This window comes from Cryptomeria japonica, chromosome 10 (genome assembly GCF_030272615.1).
Source record: "Cryptomeria japonica chromosome 10, Sugi_1.0, whole genome shotgun sequence".
Lineage (NCBI taxonomy): Eukaryota > Viridiplantae > Streptophyta > Pinopsida > Cupressales > Cupressaceae > Cryptomeria > Cryptomeria japonica.
In genome coordinates, this window is record NC_081414.1 from 766,917,466 (window position 1) to 766,930,697 (window position 13,232).

The 13,232-nt window shown below is 36.4% G+C and overlaps 1 protein-coding gene across 1 annotated transcript; it reads left to right on the forward strand.

The window, feature by feature from the left end:
• The first annotated feature begins 3,350 nt into the window (after positions 1-3,350).
• On the forward strand, positions 3,351-13,007 carry LOC131027014 (laccase-4-like). Its single transcript, XM_057957011.2, has 7 exons — positions 3,351-3,466; positions 9,559-9,574; positions 10,712-10,863; positions 10,975-11,219; positions 11,321-11,449; positions 11,561-12,520; positions 12,639-13,007. Exons 1-7 carry the CDS (start codon positions 3,351-3,353, stop codon positions 12,770-12,772), a joined length of 1,752 nt encoding a protein of 583 aa, XP_057812994.2. The 3' UTR covers positions 12,773-13,007.
• Positions 13,008-13,232: the final 225 nt, after the last annotated feature.

The following is a 13,232-nucleotide window of genomic DNA, read 5'->3' on the forward strand; positions in this document are numbered from 1 at the left end:
TATTGCTCCAAATCTCTCATCTTCATCTCTATTTCTTCTACTTTACCGACAGTATTGGCGTAACTCGTACTGCCACTAAAGTGGGGGCTAAATGTAGTGTCATAAACTAGTAATTTTAACCACATTTGAGGTCCTCACCTTAGCGATGACATCCTCCTTCCTAACCAGGACCCCTTTCCTGCATTTTCACCCTTGAAACCCTCCTTGTCTAGGCTCTGTTTTTGCCTTAGACCCTATCCGAGCCCCAAAATAGGGCAGGATAGGGGTGTGGCACCCCTGTCCCCCCTAGGATAGGGGCGTGGCATCCTTATCCCCACTCCTTAGGGTGGCCCTAAGATGGGTTTTCCCAGTCCCCTATGCATAATTTGACCTTCAGGGTTTTCACTCCTCTTTGTTGGCCTTCAGTGAATGAAAATTAATCCTCTAGGAATGTATATAAGGGAGTTGGTTTTCTCATTTGTAAAGGGAGAAGGAAGAAAATATACACGAGATACACTACAGGTGAAGTTCAAGCTAGGCAACCTCCATCATCATTATCAAGCATTCAAGTCTTCTTCATTCATATATTGGAGCAATATTACAACATTCATTTGCAAGCATGTGTGTCTGTTAAGGTTTTGTCATGTTACATGTCATTTCATGCAACACTTGTGATTACATTCAAGAAGTAAAGCAATCATCATCGACAAATTGCAGATCTACAAGGTATATAATTCCATTATTTACATTTCAGCATTTGCAATTACTTTCTTTCAAGGTTGATTCCTCAACCGAGGGTTGACTAAGGGAAACCCCTATCCACAACCTTTCTCCCCTTCTTTTTTTATGTGTATCTTGCAGGTGCAAAACTGTATTTTTCAGATTTGGACTCCACTTATAGAGGCAAAAACCCCTTTTCCTTTCGCGGATTTTTCGAAGGACCATGTACACTTTTACCACGGTCCCGATGACTTTTCTCCAAATTTGTAGGGTAGATTCTTATCAATCTAATTAGCTCAGATCCAAAGTTACAACACGGTCCCGAACCGGTAGCTCTTCATTTCAGTCATTTTCTCTCTTTGTTCCACAAATTCAACAAGTCAACTTTCCTATTTGCAAAAGAGGGAAAAACACACTTCAACCCTTGCAATCTACTTGAAATTCACATCCTTGCCTCCCTTGGATTTGGATCCAGTTTTTGACAGTGTTTGGTGAGTTTTAATATTGGTCCTTTTAGGGATGAGGTCTTATGTGATGTTTTTTCCATGAGTGCTTGTCATGTCTTGTTGGGAGGACCTTGACAGTTTGATAGAAGAGCTATTTATAACTGTAGAAGAAACCATAATCACTATTGAGAAGGATGGGAAGAAGTTCACATTGGCATCTTTGAAGGAGAAAGAAAAGGAGGTGAAGAATCTGAGTCTTGAGAAGAGTTATAATACTGAGAAACCGGTTGCATAGGTTATACTGGAAGGTGTCATGAGTCTCTAGAAGGACCTAGTTGATAAGTTTGATTGTAGGATAGAGTCGGATGGAAAAAAGGTTGTGACAGTGAACTGGATGAAGTCTTGTGGTAGAAATAAATCAGAGTTGCAGAAGAAAGAGGGCATTGTTCAGAAATAGTGTGTAGGTCTGAAGCAAGGGAAGAAACATAAAGAGAGTCATGAGTTAGAGAATTTGGTTGAGATTTCAGAGGAGCTGAGGAAGAGGTTTGTAGATAAGGAAGATGTTTGATCAAGAATGAGCATGGGATCTATATCCCGAATCCCTTTCGATGTTCATGATTTGTATATAATGGAACCTCTCTTTCTACCTGGGGTGTCTGATGCAAGAGCATCCCTAGTTTATGAGAAATCTTGCATCAACCAAAAATATTTCCTTTTAGTTTAGTTCTTGTTCAATTTAGTGTGCAATTTTTTGTGTTCCTGCCGGTATGTTCCTTTAGTTATTTTATTTTCATTGCAGATCAGATTTTTGGCTTCCAAGATTGTTCATGTGCCTAATTCCTGATTCTCAGTTCATTTGGATTCTTTTCCGACAAGATATTGCTTCTAGTTTGACTGTCTCTAGGTTTCGGAGCAGTTTTGGGCTTACCAGTTGGATTTCCTTCTTTTCTGTAGCAGTTTCTTGGTGTGTGGATCTATTTTAGGTCTAGACCTTGATGTTCTTTGGCATGTGGCTGACCTTCTTGTTGATCCACACTTTTTGGTTGCTCTTTTCTGGAGAGATTTCCTTTCATTCTTAGGGCCGACCTATTTACACATTTCATTTTCTAGCATTGGTGAATGTAATCTTTTGTGGCTGACCTGGATACATTCCAGAGGGTATATATATGGTTTTATATGATCATTTGTGGGGTAGTTGATAAATAGGAAGTTTTAGATTGATAATTGAAGGTTCAGATGGCTCTAAGAGTTCCAAATGGATTGTAATCTGGCATATTAGCCAGTGTGTAACCGATTGATTACCAGATTTTATTTGATGAATGTATGATGATGACCGATTGATTACTAGAGGTTCTATGATGATAATATGATTTGATTCTATAATATTTCTATGTTTAACTATTTCTTCTGTTGTGTTACTCTTGTTGCATGAGCCAGTCAACTCTCTTTAAGAATCCACCGATCATGGCTGTTGTAGATATAATCTACATCTCCAAGGAATTATGCTCAGAGGAATTGGTCAAGACATGTCAAAATTAGTCCAAAAGATATCCAGAGCTGTGTAGAGGTGATAGACCGATTAGAGGCGAGAAAACTAAAAATCCACAATTTCGATATTTTATCTATGTTTCAGTATTTTGCATTTTTGAAGGTCTTTGGAGTGAAATTTGGGGCCCAAACTATTCCCGGTCCTTTAATTGAATAATTGAAGGCATTGTGTCAAGGGAATGAAACTAGATCTTTTGAAGACCTTTCCAACGGTGTAATTGGCTTAAGATTTCGAGCACCGAGCAAAAAGTTATGATCCCGCTAAGTCAAGACCAATTTATTGTTGTTCACGAGGATAAGGTATGAGTGCACCACATATTAGCATGATGGGCCTTCTAGCAAGCTCACAACTTCTTACTCTCTCGAAGGCACACGGGGGTGCCACGTGTCAGCACCGTGAGGTCTTCAACAACAAAGGGAAAAGAGGGCTCCAAAAGCTCTGCTCGTGTGCCACATGTCGACAAAGTGCAGGCCTAGAGATGTTTTGAGCCTAGGGAGATTTCAAAAGCGTGCCTTTGTTCCTTTCAAAGGGGGAAGGCCATGGGAGGCATCGCGTGTCAAAACTAGGAAGCGCGAATGCAAACAAAGCAGAAACCCGTGTGATCAAGCGGTTGCAACAGAAAAAGGGAATTTCTAGGTGGCAACCATGTTGCGTGCATGGAGGAAAATAATGAAGAAAAGATCAAGCTCATGACAGCTGTTTTAACATCCATGATGGCAGTGGATATGAGGCGGTTACACAAAAAGTTATTCAGTTACAATCATAGTTTCAAGTAAAAGAGGTTTTCTCTATATAAGCCCGAGGGCACATTGTAAAAAGGGTTCAAAACTATTTTTTTGAGATAGAGATTGATATTCTATAGGAATCGATCCTTTAAGTGTGATTTTATTTCTGAAGAGGGGATAATCAAACTATGCCTATGACCTCTATGATTACTGTTTTTCAGTATGCTTTAGTAGTTTTCTGTGCATCTTTGAGATTCTAACATAACTTAAAAAATATATTCCCAATAATTTGCTGATTAAACTATGCTTTTGCACATTTTATTTGGTGGATGCGTGGTGTGTATTGCTTTATGTTAAAAGGAATTTTGGTCATATCTTTATTATTATTCTGGGCATGTATATTGTTGAATGGGCCTCAGAATAACATGTATGTGAAGTTCTCTGTGCCCCCTTATTGCATTAAAATCATTGCAGTGTATCGCTTTAGAATAGTTTTTCTTTCATGTTCCTTTTCTTCCCTTTTCTCCCCCTAAATGAATGAAGAGCCGACTTCTAAAATCCTGGAGGTCACTCAGTGAAAACACGCAAGTCTACCATCATTGAGTTTCCCATAAGGCTATTTTCATAGAAGCAATTTTATCGATCAACAGTTGCACCAGGGTTTTTTTTGACGAGTTGCACACCCCTCATGCACCCCAGGTGTTGCTTTGTGGATTTGTAATGGTATGGGCCTATCCTACTTTTAGTAATCAAAACAATAACAATCTCACGTATCTTATTAATTTTTGTGTATAATGTAGGTTATTGATGCACCTATTACAACAATTTTTAAAAATATAGGAATAAATTATGTTGTACCAATCTCTTGAGGACCACTTGAGTCCATAAAGAGATTTTAAAGTTTCTAAACTTGGTCTTCATGGCCTATATTTTATATCCTAAAGGATGCCTCCATATACAACTCTTCTTGTAAGAAACCATTTAGGAATTTTGATTTTACATCCATATAATATATTTCTCACTTATTTTGAGTTATTACTTCTAGTTTTTTTTTCATAGGGTCTAGGAGGGCTACCAGACAAAAACCCTAGATTGTTGTGACTACCCTAGATTGTTGTGACTACCCTTCAGCTACTAGCCTTACCTTATGTCTTTACACATCACCATTTAAATTAAATTTGGTCTTGTAAACCCACTTCACTCTCATCACATCTTTTCCTTGTGGAAGACTCATTAAATCCCATGTTTGATTCTTTAGTATAGTATATATTTCTTATCCATAGCATTTACCCATTTTTAACTTTAAATGCATTTTCAAAATGAATTGGATTATCTACATGTGAATATAAACAAAAAGATAATCTATACATGCACTATTTTCACCTTCATTTTCACTCTTCATCACACAATAATATTTATACACAATAAACTATACACAATGGAAGTTGATAAATATCCATATACTTGTGTCCAAAATTAAGTATGATCTATATCTTCTATAATCAAAGAAGACATGTATTGTCTCCTATTGATGATTCTTTCTTAGAGGATAATTTGGGTTCATTATACTTTAGACCCTCTTTCAATTGAGAATACAAATTCTGAAAATTTACATCTAAAGACTTGAAGGAACCTTGGGCTTCATTAGCTACTTCTAGATCTTGTCCAACTACTTCTAACACATGCCTTGATGATGATTGGGGCCTATTAGAATTCACCATGCATAGACCAACTGAATGTAATATTGAACCTTCTCATCATGATGTCTTTACACCCAATAAGGATTAGGGTTCCAACCTTGTCAATTGCCTACATTACCCCTTCAACCCCTCCATTATCTAGTGCCTCTATGTCTTCTTCTTACGAGTGGTCAAACTGATCTCCTTAGTTTGATCAACACACATGAGGGATTCTACTCCTCTTCTTAGGTCGCATCTATCTTTACCATATTTTAATATACACAAATAAAAAATTCTTAGATTAGACATCCCTCAAGTAAGGTATGCATTTTGTTCCCTATGCTATAATCCTAAGCTAACTTGCTTTATTGGCTACCCTTTTGAATATTCATATTTAGTTTCCTCATACTCTTCATCAAATTAATATTTAACATTATATACATCCTCTCTATACTAAAATTATTATTATTTAATTACACTTAAATAGCACTCTAGTAAATCTAGAATTTTCTTAATATTCTATTTACAAGGGTCTCAACAAAATACATGATAGATTACTCATATCTCTTTCCCTTTCAAGATAACTAAGAAAATTTTCAAAATTGTCATCACACCATGCCTTATTACTTTTCCTCCAATAGCACTCAGAGGAGAAATCCCACTATTTGATGATGTTTGAACATCTTTATCATTACCAAGCATAGGATGTTCAAGTTGTTCAAATGTGAAAGTACATTTCTTACCTATACTTCTAGGTTTCCTCCTATGCATTTCTCCAATCAATTTCATATTTTGATTAGCCTTATATAATGATCATCTCTCTTCCATTTCATAGATTTCAATTATAACTATATTTCTTTTACAATACAATCACAATCCTTTATAGGAAAAAAAATGGAAGAACAATAAGGAAATTGGATTAATCAATCACCATTCTTTAGTAGAGCTATTTAGGTTACTCGCAAATGATAAAATATATTTTGACTCTATTTTCCTTGAGAGAATCACCAACTTATTGATATTTTTTTGCATGTTAACTCCTTGCTCTAAGGTTTTTATCAAACTTTGAATATTGTGAACAAAGTATTGCACTTGGAAGCTACCTATATTTTATTCAATGATTAAGAAAGGCTAACAAGAAAGCTTATTTTAGCCTCTTTTACAAGTTGAGCCCTATCATGATTCGTAGGGTGATCCAAAATATATTTTGAAGGATAAATAAATGAAGGATTGAAGAGAATTCCCATAATATTTGACTTTTTTTCTATAAGTGTGGTTGGTATATTTTATTGATTACTACCTCTTTCAATTTCCAAGTCTATTATTCAAGCAACTAGTTTATATGATGCAACTAAAGATAGGTTTTGACCACTAACTCATTGAGATATTTATATGAAAATATCTTAAGAAATATCATTAGAATGGTAAAATGTATTATGAAATAATCCTCTAATATTTTAATAGTCACAATATTTTAATAGGCTTAACAAACTTTCATAGTAGTGGGCTACACGTAATGGTTGGGAATATGAAACCAAAAATATATAAAGGGTTATTATTATAGTTTTTTAATCCTTTGGTGAATGGTAATGGTTCGATTAATGATTTTATTGCACTCATCTCTATCTTGTGGAGCTTAAACCCTCAAATGATAGTCTTTCACAATAATATACCTCTACTTAATAATCCTAAATTAGTTTAAGAATTTCACATATGAAGTCTACAATAATTTTTTCTTTGGCATAATATTGCACAAAAATAAAATAATTTTATAGCGCTTCTTGAACTTTAACTGACTTAAATTAAAATAAAGAACAATAAATATGAATTCAAGAACTCTTTCAACTCCATTAAACTCTTAAATAATAAAGGAGATAAAATGCATTAGAAGAAGAAAAATAACGTAATATTTTTTATTTTTTTATTTTTTTTATAGATATTTATATTGGTTTTATAAAATTTAGATGAAATAAAATATCTTAGTTAAATTTATTTAAATAGGTTACAATATAATTTTGAACACAACCTAGTTCTCTATTGATGTCAAAAAATGTATCCCTCTATAATGAATATCAAAATCTATCACATAGAACTAGAATTATGGTATGAAAAGCATGTCTCAAAGAGTGTGTAGGGAGAAAACATATCATTGGCATGACAACCCCTATCCATTGACTGAAAATTTTCCCAAGATTCAAGAACATACCAAGTTCTTATAAATTTGATCCCCATAAATGTACAATTAAATTAACAATAAAATGGCACCCAAATATGTAGATATAAAGTTGGAAAAACCTATTAAGCACATTACCAAATCATTCCATGTAAATAGATAATATAATGTAATAATGAAATGGTTATAAGAATAAAAATATTTATTGTCTTTCATTATATATTGCAAACATTTACAACTAATTATCTATTTGACCTATTGCCAATATATATCAGATTTGAAATCAATATTTGTATTAAGATAGTATATAAAACTGGTACAGATTTAAGCAGAGCTGGGCCCAAGGCCAACCAAAATACTGATAGAACCCCCACAAGAATCAAATAACTGCCAGGGGTAGAATGAGCAAAAAGCATCACATCATCATCGAGAAAGTATCAAGGGTAGATATAAACATTATACAAAATATAGTTGTGAATCAAGGACAACAACGTATAAAAGCTATCCCTAACCATCATGAGGAACCACACTAGGACCAGCAACATCAACCTGGTGAGTAACAACATCATCATATGGAACAATAACAGTATTAGAGGAAAAAGCAGCACTATGAGTAACAATACCGGGGGAGTGGACACCCCAGTTAACATCCTAGCCATCATTCTCAGCAGCACTAGGACCAAGAGCATCTGAAAGGGGAACTGTAGAGGCACCATCTGAAGTACAAGTAATAGGAGCTGAAGAGATGTCTTGCCAAACACCCCATCTCGAACTATCATCAGCAATAAACTGGGGTAGTCTCTCAACATGGCACCCTTCAAGCATCTGATTGAGATCATCTACCTCACTAGGCCTAAGAAAGAACAAATACTTTTGGATATACTGAGCAGATTGCACTTCATCTTTAAACATAAGGAGGGTGCCATCACAGACTAGTTTCATAAACTTGCTCTTTGGAATCTGCAAAACAAGAGATACCCGTGACATAATAAAAAAATGGGTGAGTTTAAGATTAAACTTAGTAGGCCTCCTCCTCTCTTTGTAAAAAATCTCTCTATTTCTATCTTTCCAAATGACCCATAGGATTTCACAAAATAAGACAGACCAAAATCTATTAAGCTTAACATCAAAAGACTCAATATACCCAGCCAAAATTTCACTCCAAGACAACCCAGGTTTACAATTCCAGTGAATGGGAGACCCAAGGAAAATAGCCCAGATTTTAGAAGCATATAAACAATCAAAGAAAAGATGCTCAAAAGACTCCTCCCTATTACAAAGGCTACAGTTAACAGGTTCCAAACCCACTGAAGACAAAATAGAACCAACAACAAGCTTCTTAAGAAGGAGCAACCACTTAAAGAAAAGTTTTTTCGCCTCCGCAGGAACTTTCCAAAAGTACTCAAAAAAGAAAGACCAATTAGAAAAAGGGCAAACAAAACCCCAGCACTAGGTCACCCGCATTGAGATAGAAGAATCCTGCTTAAGAAGAGAATAAATCTGCTTGGTGGAAGAGTCCTTCAACCTGCCACCATCACACCATTTTGCATCCCAAAGAAAAGAATCAGAGTCCACAATCTTACCAAGAGAATCACCATTTAGGGCCTTAGAAATAAGGCTATAGGTACGTTTCTGAGCAGACGGAATGTCATACTTCAAACTAATCTCCCCCCAAGAACCCAACCGCCCATCCACCAGTAGATCATTAATCACTTTAAGCCCCTTACCCCACCAGAGTTTAGCAGAGCAACTCTGAGTCAGGCAAGAGACTTATCATTAAGTTTCAGCCCCAACAGATGGACCAATCATCAACAATAAATCTAGGTAACCCTCCAACAGCCCCTCTATCAGTAATAAAAGATCTAATCAATATTCATATAATTTCATAATCAAAATAAAAGATCATAATAATTTTTTTTTAACTAATATCATGATTAAAAATATACTTACATAATAATGACAACTTTAAAAAGTACAAGCACAACCTAAATCATAAAGTTTGAATCTATTAGGCATAGCAAATTCTTAATTTGATAGAAAAAAAGGTAAGACATAGATCTATTGATAAATGCAACCTAAACATAAATTTTAATCTTATGCCAATAGATAAAACAAAAATCTTAATTCCATATAAAGAAAGGGCGAGAATTTAACTCTCAATAAACAGTAATATCCCTGGTAACAGCAAAATTCTGGACACTTCATCTTATTTCAATTTGCCAAAGTAAATAAAATCAATTGGATTACTATTCTACGTCTTCAAATTCAAATCCAAACATATATAAAGTTATTTTAAATTTGATGTCACTTGAATAGAAATGGAGGAAGCATGAAACTTTGATGATAGAAAGAATATAAGGAATCCAAATCCAAAAGTTTTCTGTCAACTGCCAACGGCAGCCTGCTGGTGTGGATGGTAAAGGATTTGAAAGAAGATAAGTTTCAGTCTACGTTGCCAATTTGGTTTAATTTACATAGAAATGTAACTCTGAGAGTCCCATAAACGTAATTGAGGTTATTGTGTGAATTTATATTTGGATCTAATTTTCAAGACAAGGAAGAAGGAAAAAAGACAAGAAAAAATAATAGAATTGATTAGAAGAAGCAATAGAATTAGTTACCAGACCAGGTGACATAAAATGTAGGAGTAAATGAGGTTGCTTAAGACAGAGTAGAGGCTTGAATTAAGTGAGTAAGAGTTTATTTTGACCAGTCTGGACTGAATGGATGTGAACCTGCTAACTGGAAAGTGCCCACTAACAAAAATATGAGCAGAAGTTGGTACACCAACACAGATTTAGGTACAGGAATTTGTGAGAGAAGAAGCTTGTGTTTAATGGGCTCATGTTTTACTTGGTTGGCACTCTACAAATAAGATAATGAGTACAATGTCAAGCCCTGCCCTATCTCCATAACTAACAAATAAAGCAAGCAAAAGAAGTCAGAAAAAGGAAATAAACCAAGACAGTTGCTAACCATAAATTTCATATCGATTTGAAATTGCGTTAAAATATTAGCTTTGCATACCAAAGGCGAAAGGACCTGTCAACTTATTTAATCCTTGTATCTATATATACAGAGAGAGGGAGAGACACTCTCACATCTCGGGTCAGTAACAATTTGGGAAATGACTATTTAGCCAGTTTAAGTTGAGATCAGACTCTGAAAGCGGAACTATTGTGTGATTTTGGCAATGCAGATATTTCATGGCCGCCTCCTGTTGCCACTTTTGGCATTGTGGTGCACTGTTCAATTTGTTTCACCGAAACATACCGTGATTACACGGCGCTACAATTCACCGTGGGTTATATATTTCTATGGAATGAGTTGAATGTTTTATTGTTAATGAAAGCAATAAACGACTTTATTTGATTTTTTGTGAGGTTCCTTCCTGGTCAGATAACCGAGATTGATTCTTCCTTTGTTGTAAATATGTACAGATCCAAATGACGAATGTGACCCGCCTTTGCACTACGAAAGCTCTCTTGACTGTGAACGGGCAATATCCAGGGCCTGCAATAGTTGCTCGAGAAGGAGATCGCGTGGTTATCAAAGTAACAAATAATGTTAAAAACAATGTTAGCATACATTGGTATCTCTTCTGCTCCCGCTGCTCAGTTATTTGATTAATAAAAATAGTACTATAATATGCTCATGAATTCCTTTAGTGGGTGCACCTAATGAATTCCTATGAATTACTCAGGCATGGAATTCGGCAGCTTAGATCTGGGTGGGCGGATGGTCCCGCTTATGTCACTCAGTGTCCAATTCAAACTGGGCAAAGTTATGTGTACAAATTTATTATCAAAAGGCAGAGAGGAACACTGTGGTGGCATGCCCACATCTCATGGTTGCGAGCGAGTATACATGGGGCCATTATCATCTATCCCAAAAAGAATGCTTCTTACCCATTCCCTCGCCCACACCAGGAAGTGCCTATTGTTTTTAGTATGCCCTTCAGTGCTCGTTGATAATGTCATGTTGCCATTGTACATATCCCTAAATTTAAAATCAAAATAGTGTTGTTGATAATGTGTTGCAAATTGCAGGGGAGTGGTGGAATGCAGACACTGAGACTGTTATCAATCAGGCAATGCAAAGTGGTGCACAAGCTTATGTGTCAGATGCATATACCATCAATGGGCTCCCTGGACTTATGTATAACTGCTCTACCAACGGTGAGGGCGGGGTATTAAAATGGATGAAACATAACTTGACTGGTCGCTATTGTTCATTTGTTTATATGTAAATGTAAATGTAACAAAGGTTTCCTGTGTTGTGTAATGCAGATACATTCAGGCTCAAAGTGAACCCTGGGAAAACTTACCTACTGCGTATAGTTAATGCTGCCCTTAATAGTGACCTGTTTTTCTCAATAGCCAACCACACATTGACTGTGGTAGAAGCGGATGCTGTGTATGTCAAGCCTTTCCAAACCAATGTTATTCTGATCACTCCTGGTCAGACTACCAACGTCCTCTTGACAGCTATGTCTCAGCCACCCAATGCCACTTTCCTCATGTTAGCAGGCCCTTTCGCTACGGGAACAGCAGCTTTTGATAACTCAAGCAGTGCTGGAGTGTTAGAGTATGTGACAGCAGTTAATTCATCCTCATCCTCTCTTCCTATGATGAAACCGACGCTTCCAGCCCCCAACGATACCTCCTTTGCCGCCAATTTTAGCCAAAAGATGAGAAGCTTGGGCAATCCGAAATTTCCTGTAGCAGCTGTCCCTCAGAATGTGGATAAACAGTTCCTATTCACAGTGGGGTTGGGGCTAAATCCGTGTCCCCAAGGACAGACATGTCAAGGCCCCAACGGTACCAAATTTGCAGCCTCCATTAACAACATATCCTTCATTCTTCTCACCACTGCTCTTCTTCAAGCTTACTACTTTAATCAGTCCAATGGAGTTTACAATACCACTTTCCCTGACAATCCGCCATTTCCTTTCAACTACACCGGCACGCCGCCTAACAACACACAGACCCTCAACGACACCAGAGTGGAAGTGCTTCCCTTTAACACTACCGTACAGCTAGTTCTGCAGGACACCAGCATTGTGACCTTCGAGAGTCATCCTCTGCATCTGCACGGCTTCAACTCTTTTATAGTTGGTCAGGGTATGGGAAACTACAACGCAAGCACTGACCCATCTAACTTTAATCTGGTGGATCCTCCCAAGAGAAACACAGTTGGAGTTCCCAGTGGAGGTTGGGTGGCTCTCAGATTCCTAGCTGATAATCCACGTATTACAATCTTACTCAATCTTAGCTTCAATCGCTCATTTAAGTAGAGTTCAATAATATTGCGCCTCATTACATATAAACTTAGGCAACCTAACCGAACGTATGTGTGCAATTGCAGGAGTATGGTTTATGCATTGTCATCTCGAGCTGCATACCAGTTGGGGATTGAAGATGGCGTGGATTGTTTTAAATGGAAATGGGGGCAGATCCCAATCTCTTCTTCCTCCGCCCAAAGATCTTCCCTCCTGTTGATCACTTAATCTATAGATGTCTTCAAATTCATCATGCAACGTGTGCTTAGTTTTCTAAATCTCACTGCTACCAATTTTGTGTCTGAAGAAGAAAGAGGATATATATGTCTGTGTTCCCTAATATACAAGAGCGAAGAATGTGTCTGTGCCTGATTACTCAAACATGCCATATAAGTGGTACATCCTATAATAAGGGCCAAATTTGTATGTTTTCAAAATGAAACAGTTTTAATTGATTTTTGCCCCCTATTTGAATTTGAAGCTGTCTTCCTTTATGGTGCACTTATTTTTTATCCTGTGCATACTGAGACTGAGTTATTTTTGTGAAATAGCCATGTTGTTTTGGAATATCTCATAAGTGGAGAGGATATAATTGTGATGAAGATGGATAAATGGCATTTCTAAATGATAAAATAAAAGTTTTAAACTTTAATTGCAGGTATTTATGATTTTCTTTATAT

Coding starts and splice junctions, on each gene's coding strand:
- LOC131027014 (XM_057957011.2), top strand. CDS start 3,351: ATGGAGGAAAATAATGAAGAAAAGATCAAGCTCATGACAGCTGTTTTA. Junction 11,450..11,560: donor GTATAACTGCTCTACCAACG/GTGAGGGCGGGG, acceptor TGTGTAATGCAG/ATACATTCAGGCTCAAAGTG. Junction 12,521..12,638: donor ATTCCTAGCTGATAATCCAC/GTATTACAATCT, acceptor GTGCAATTGCAG/GAGTATGGTTTATGCATTGT.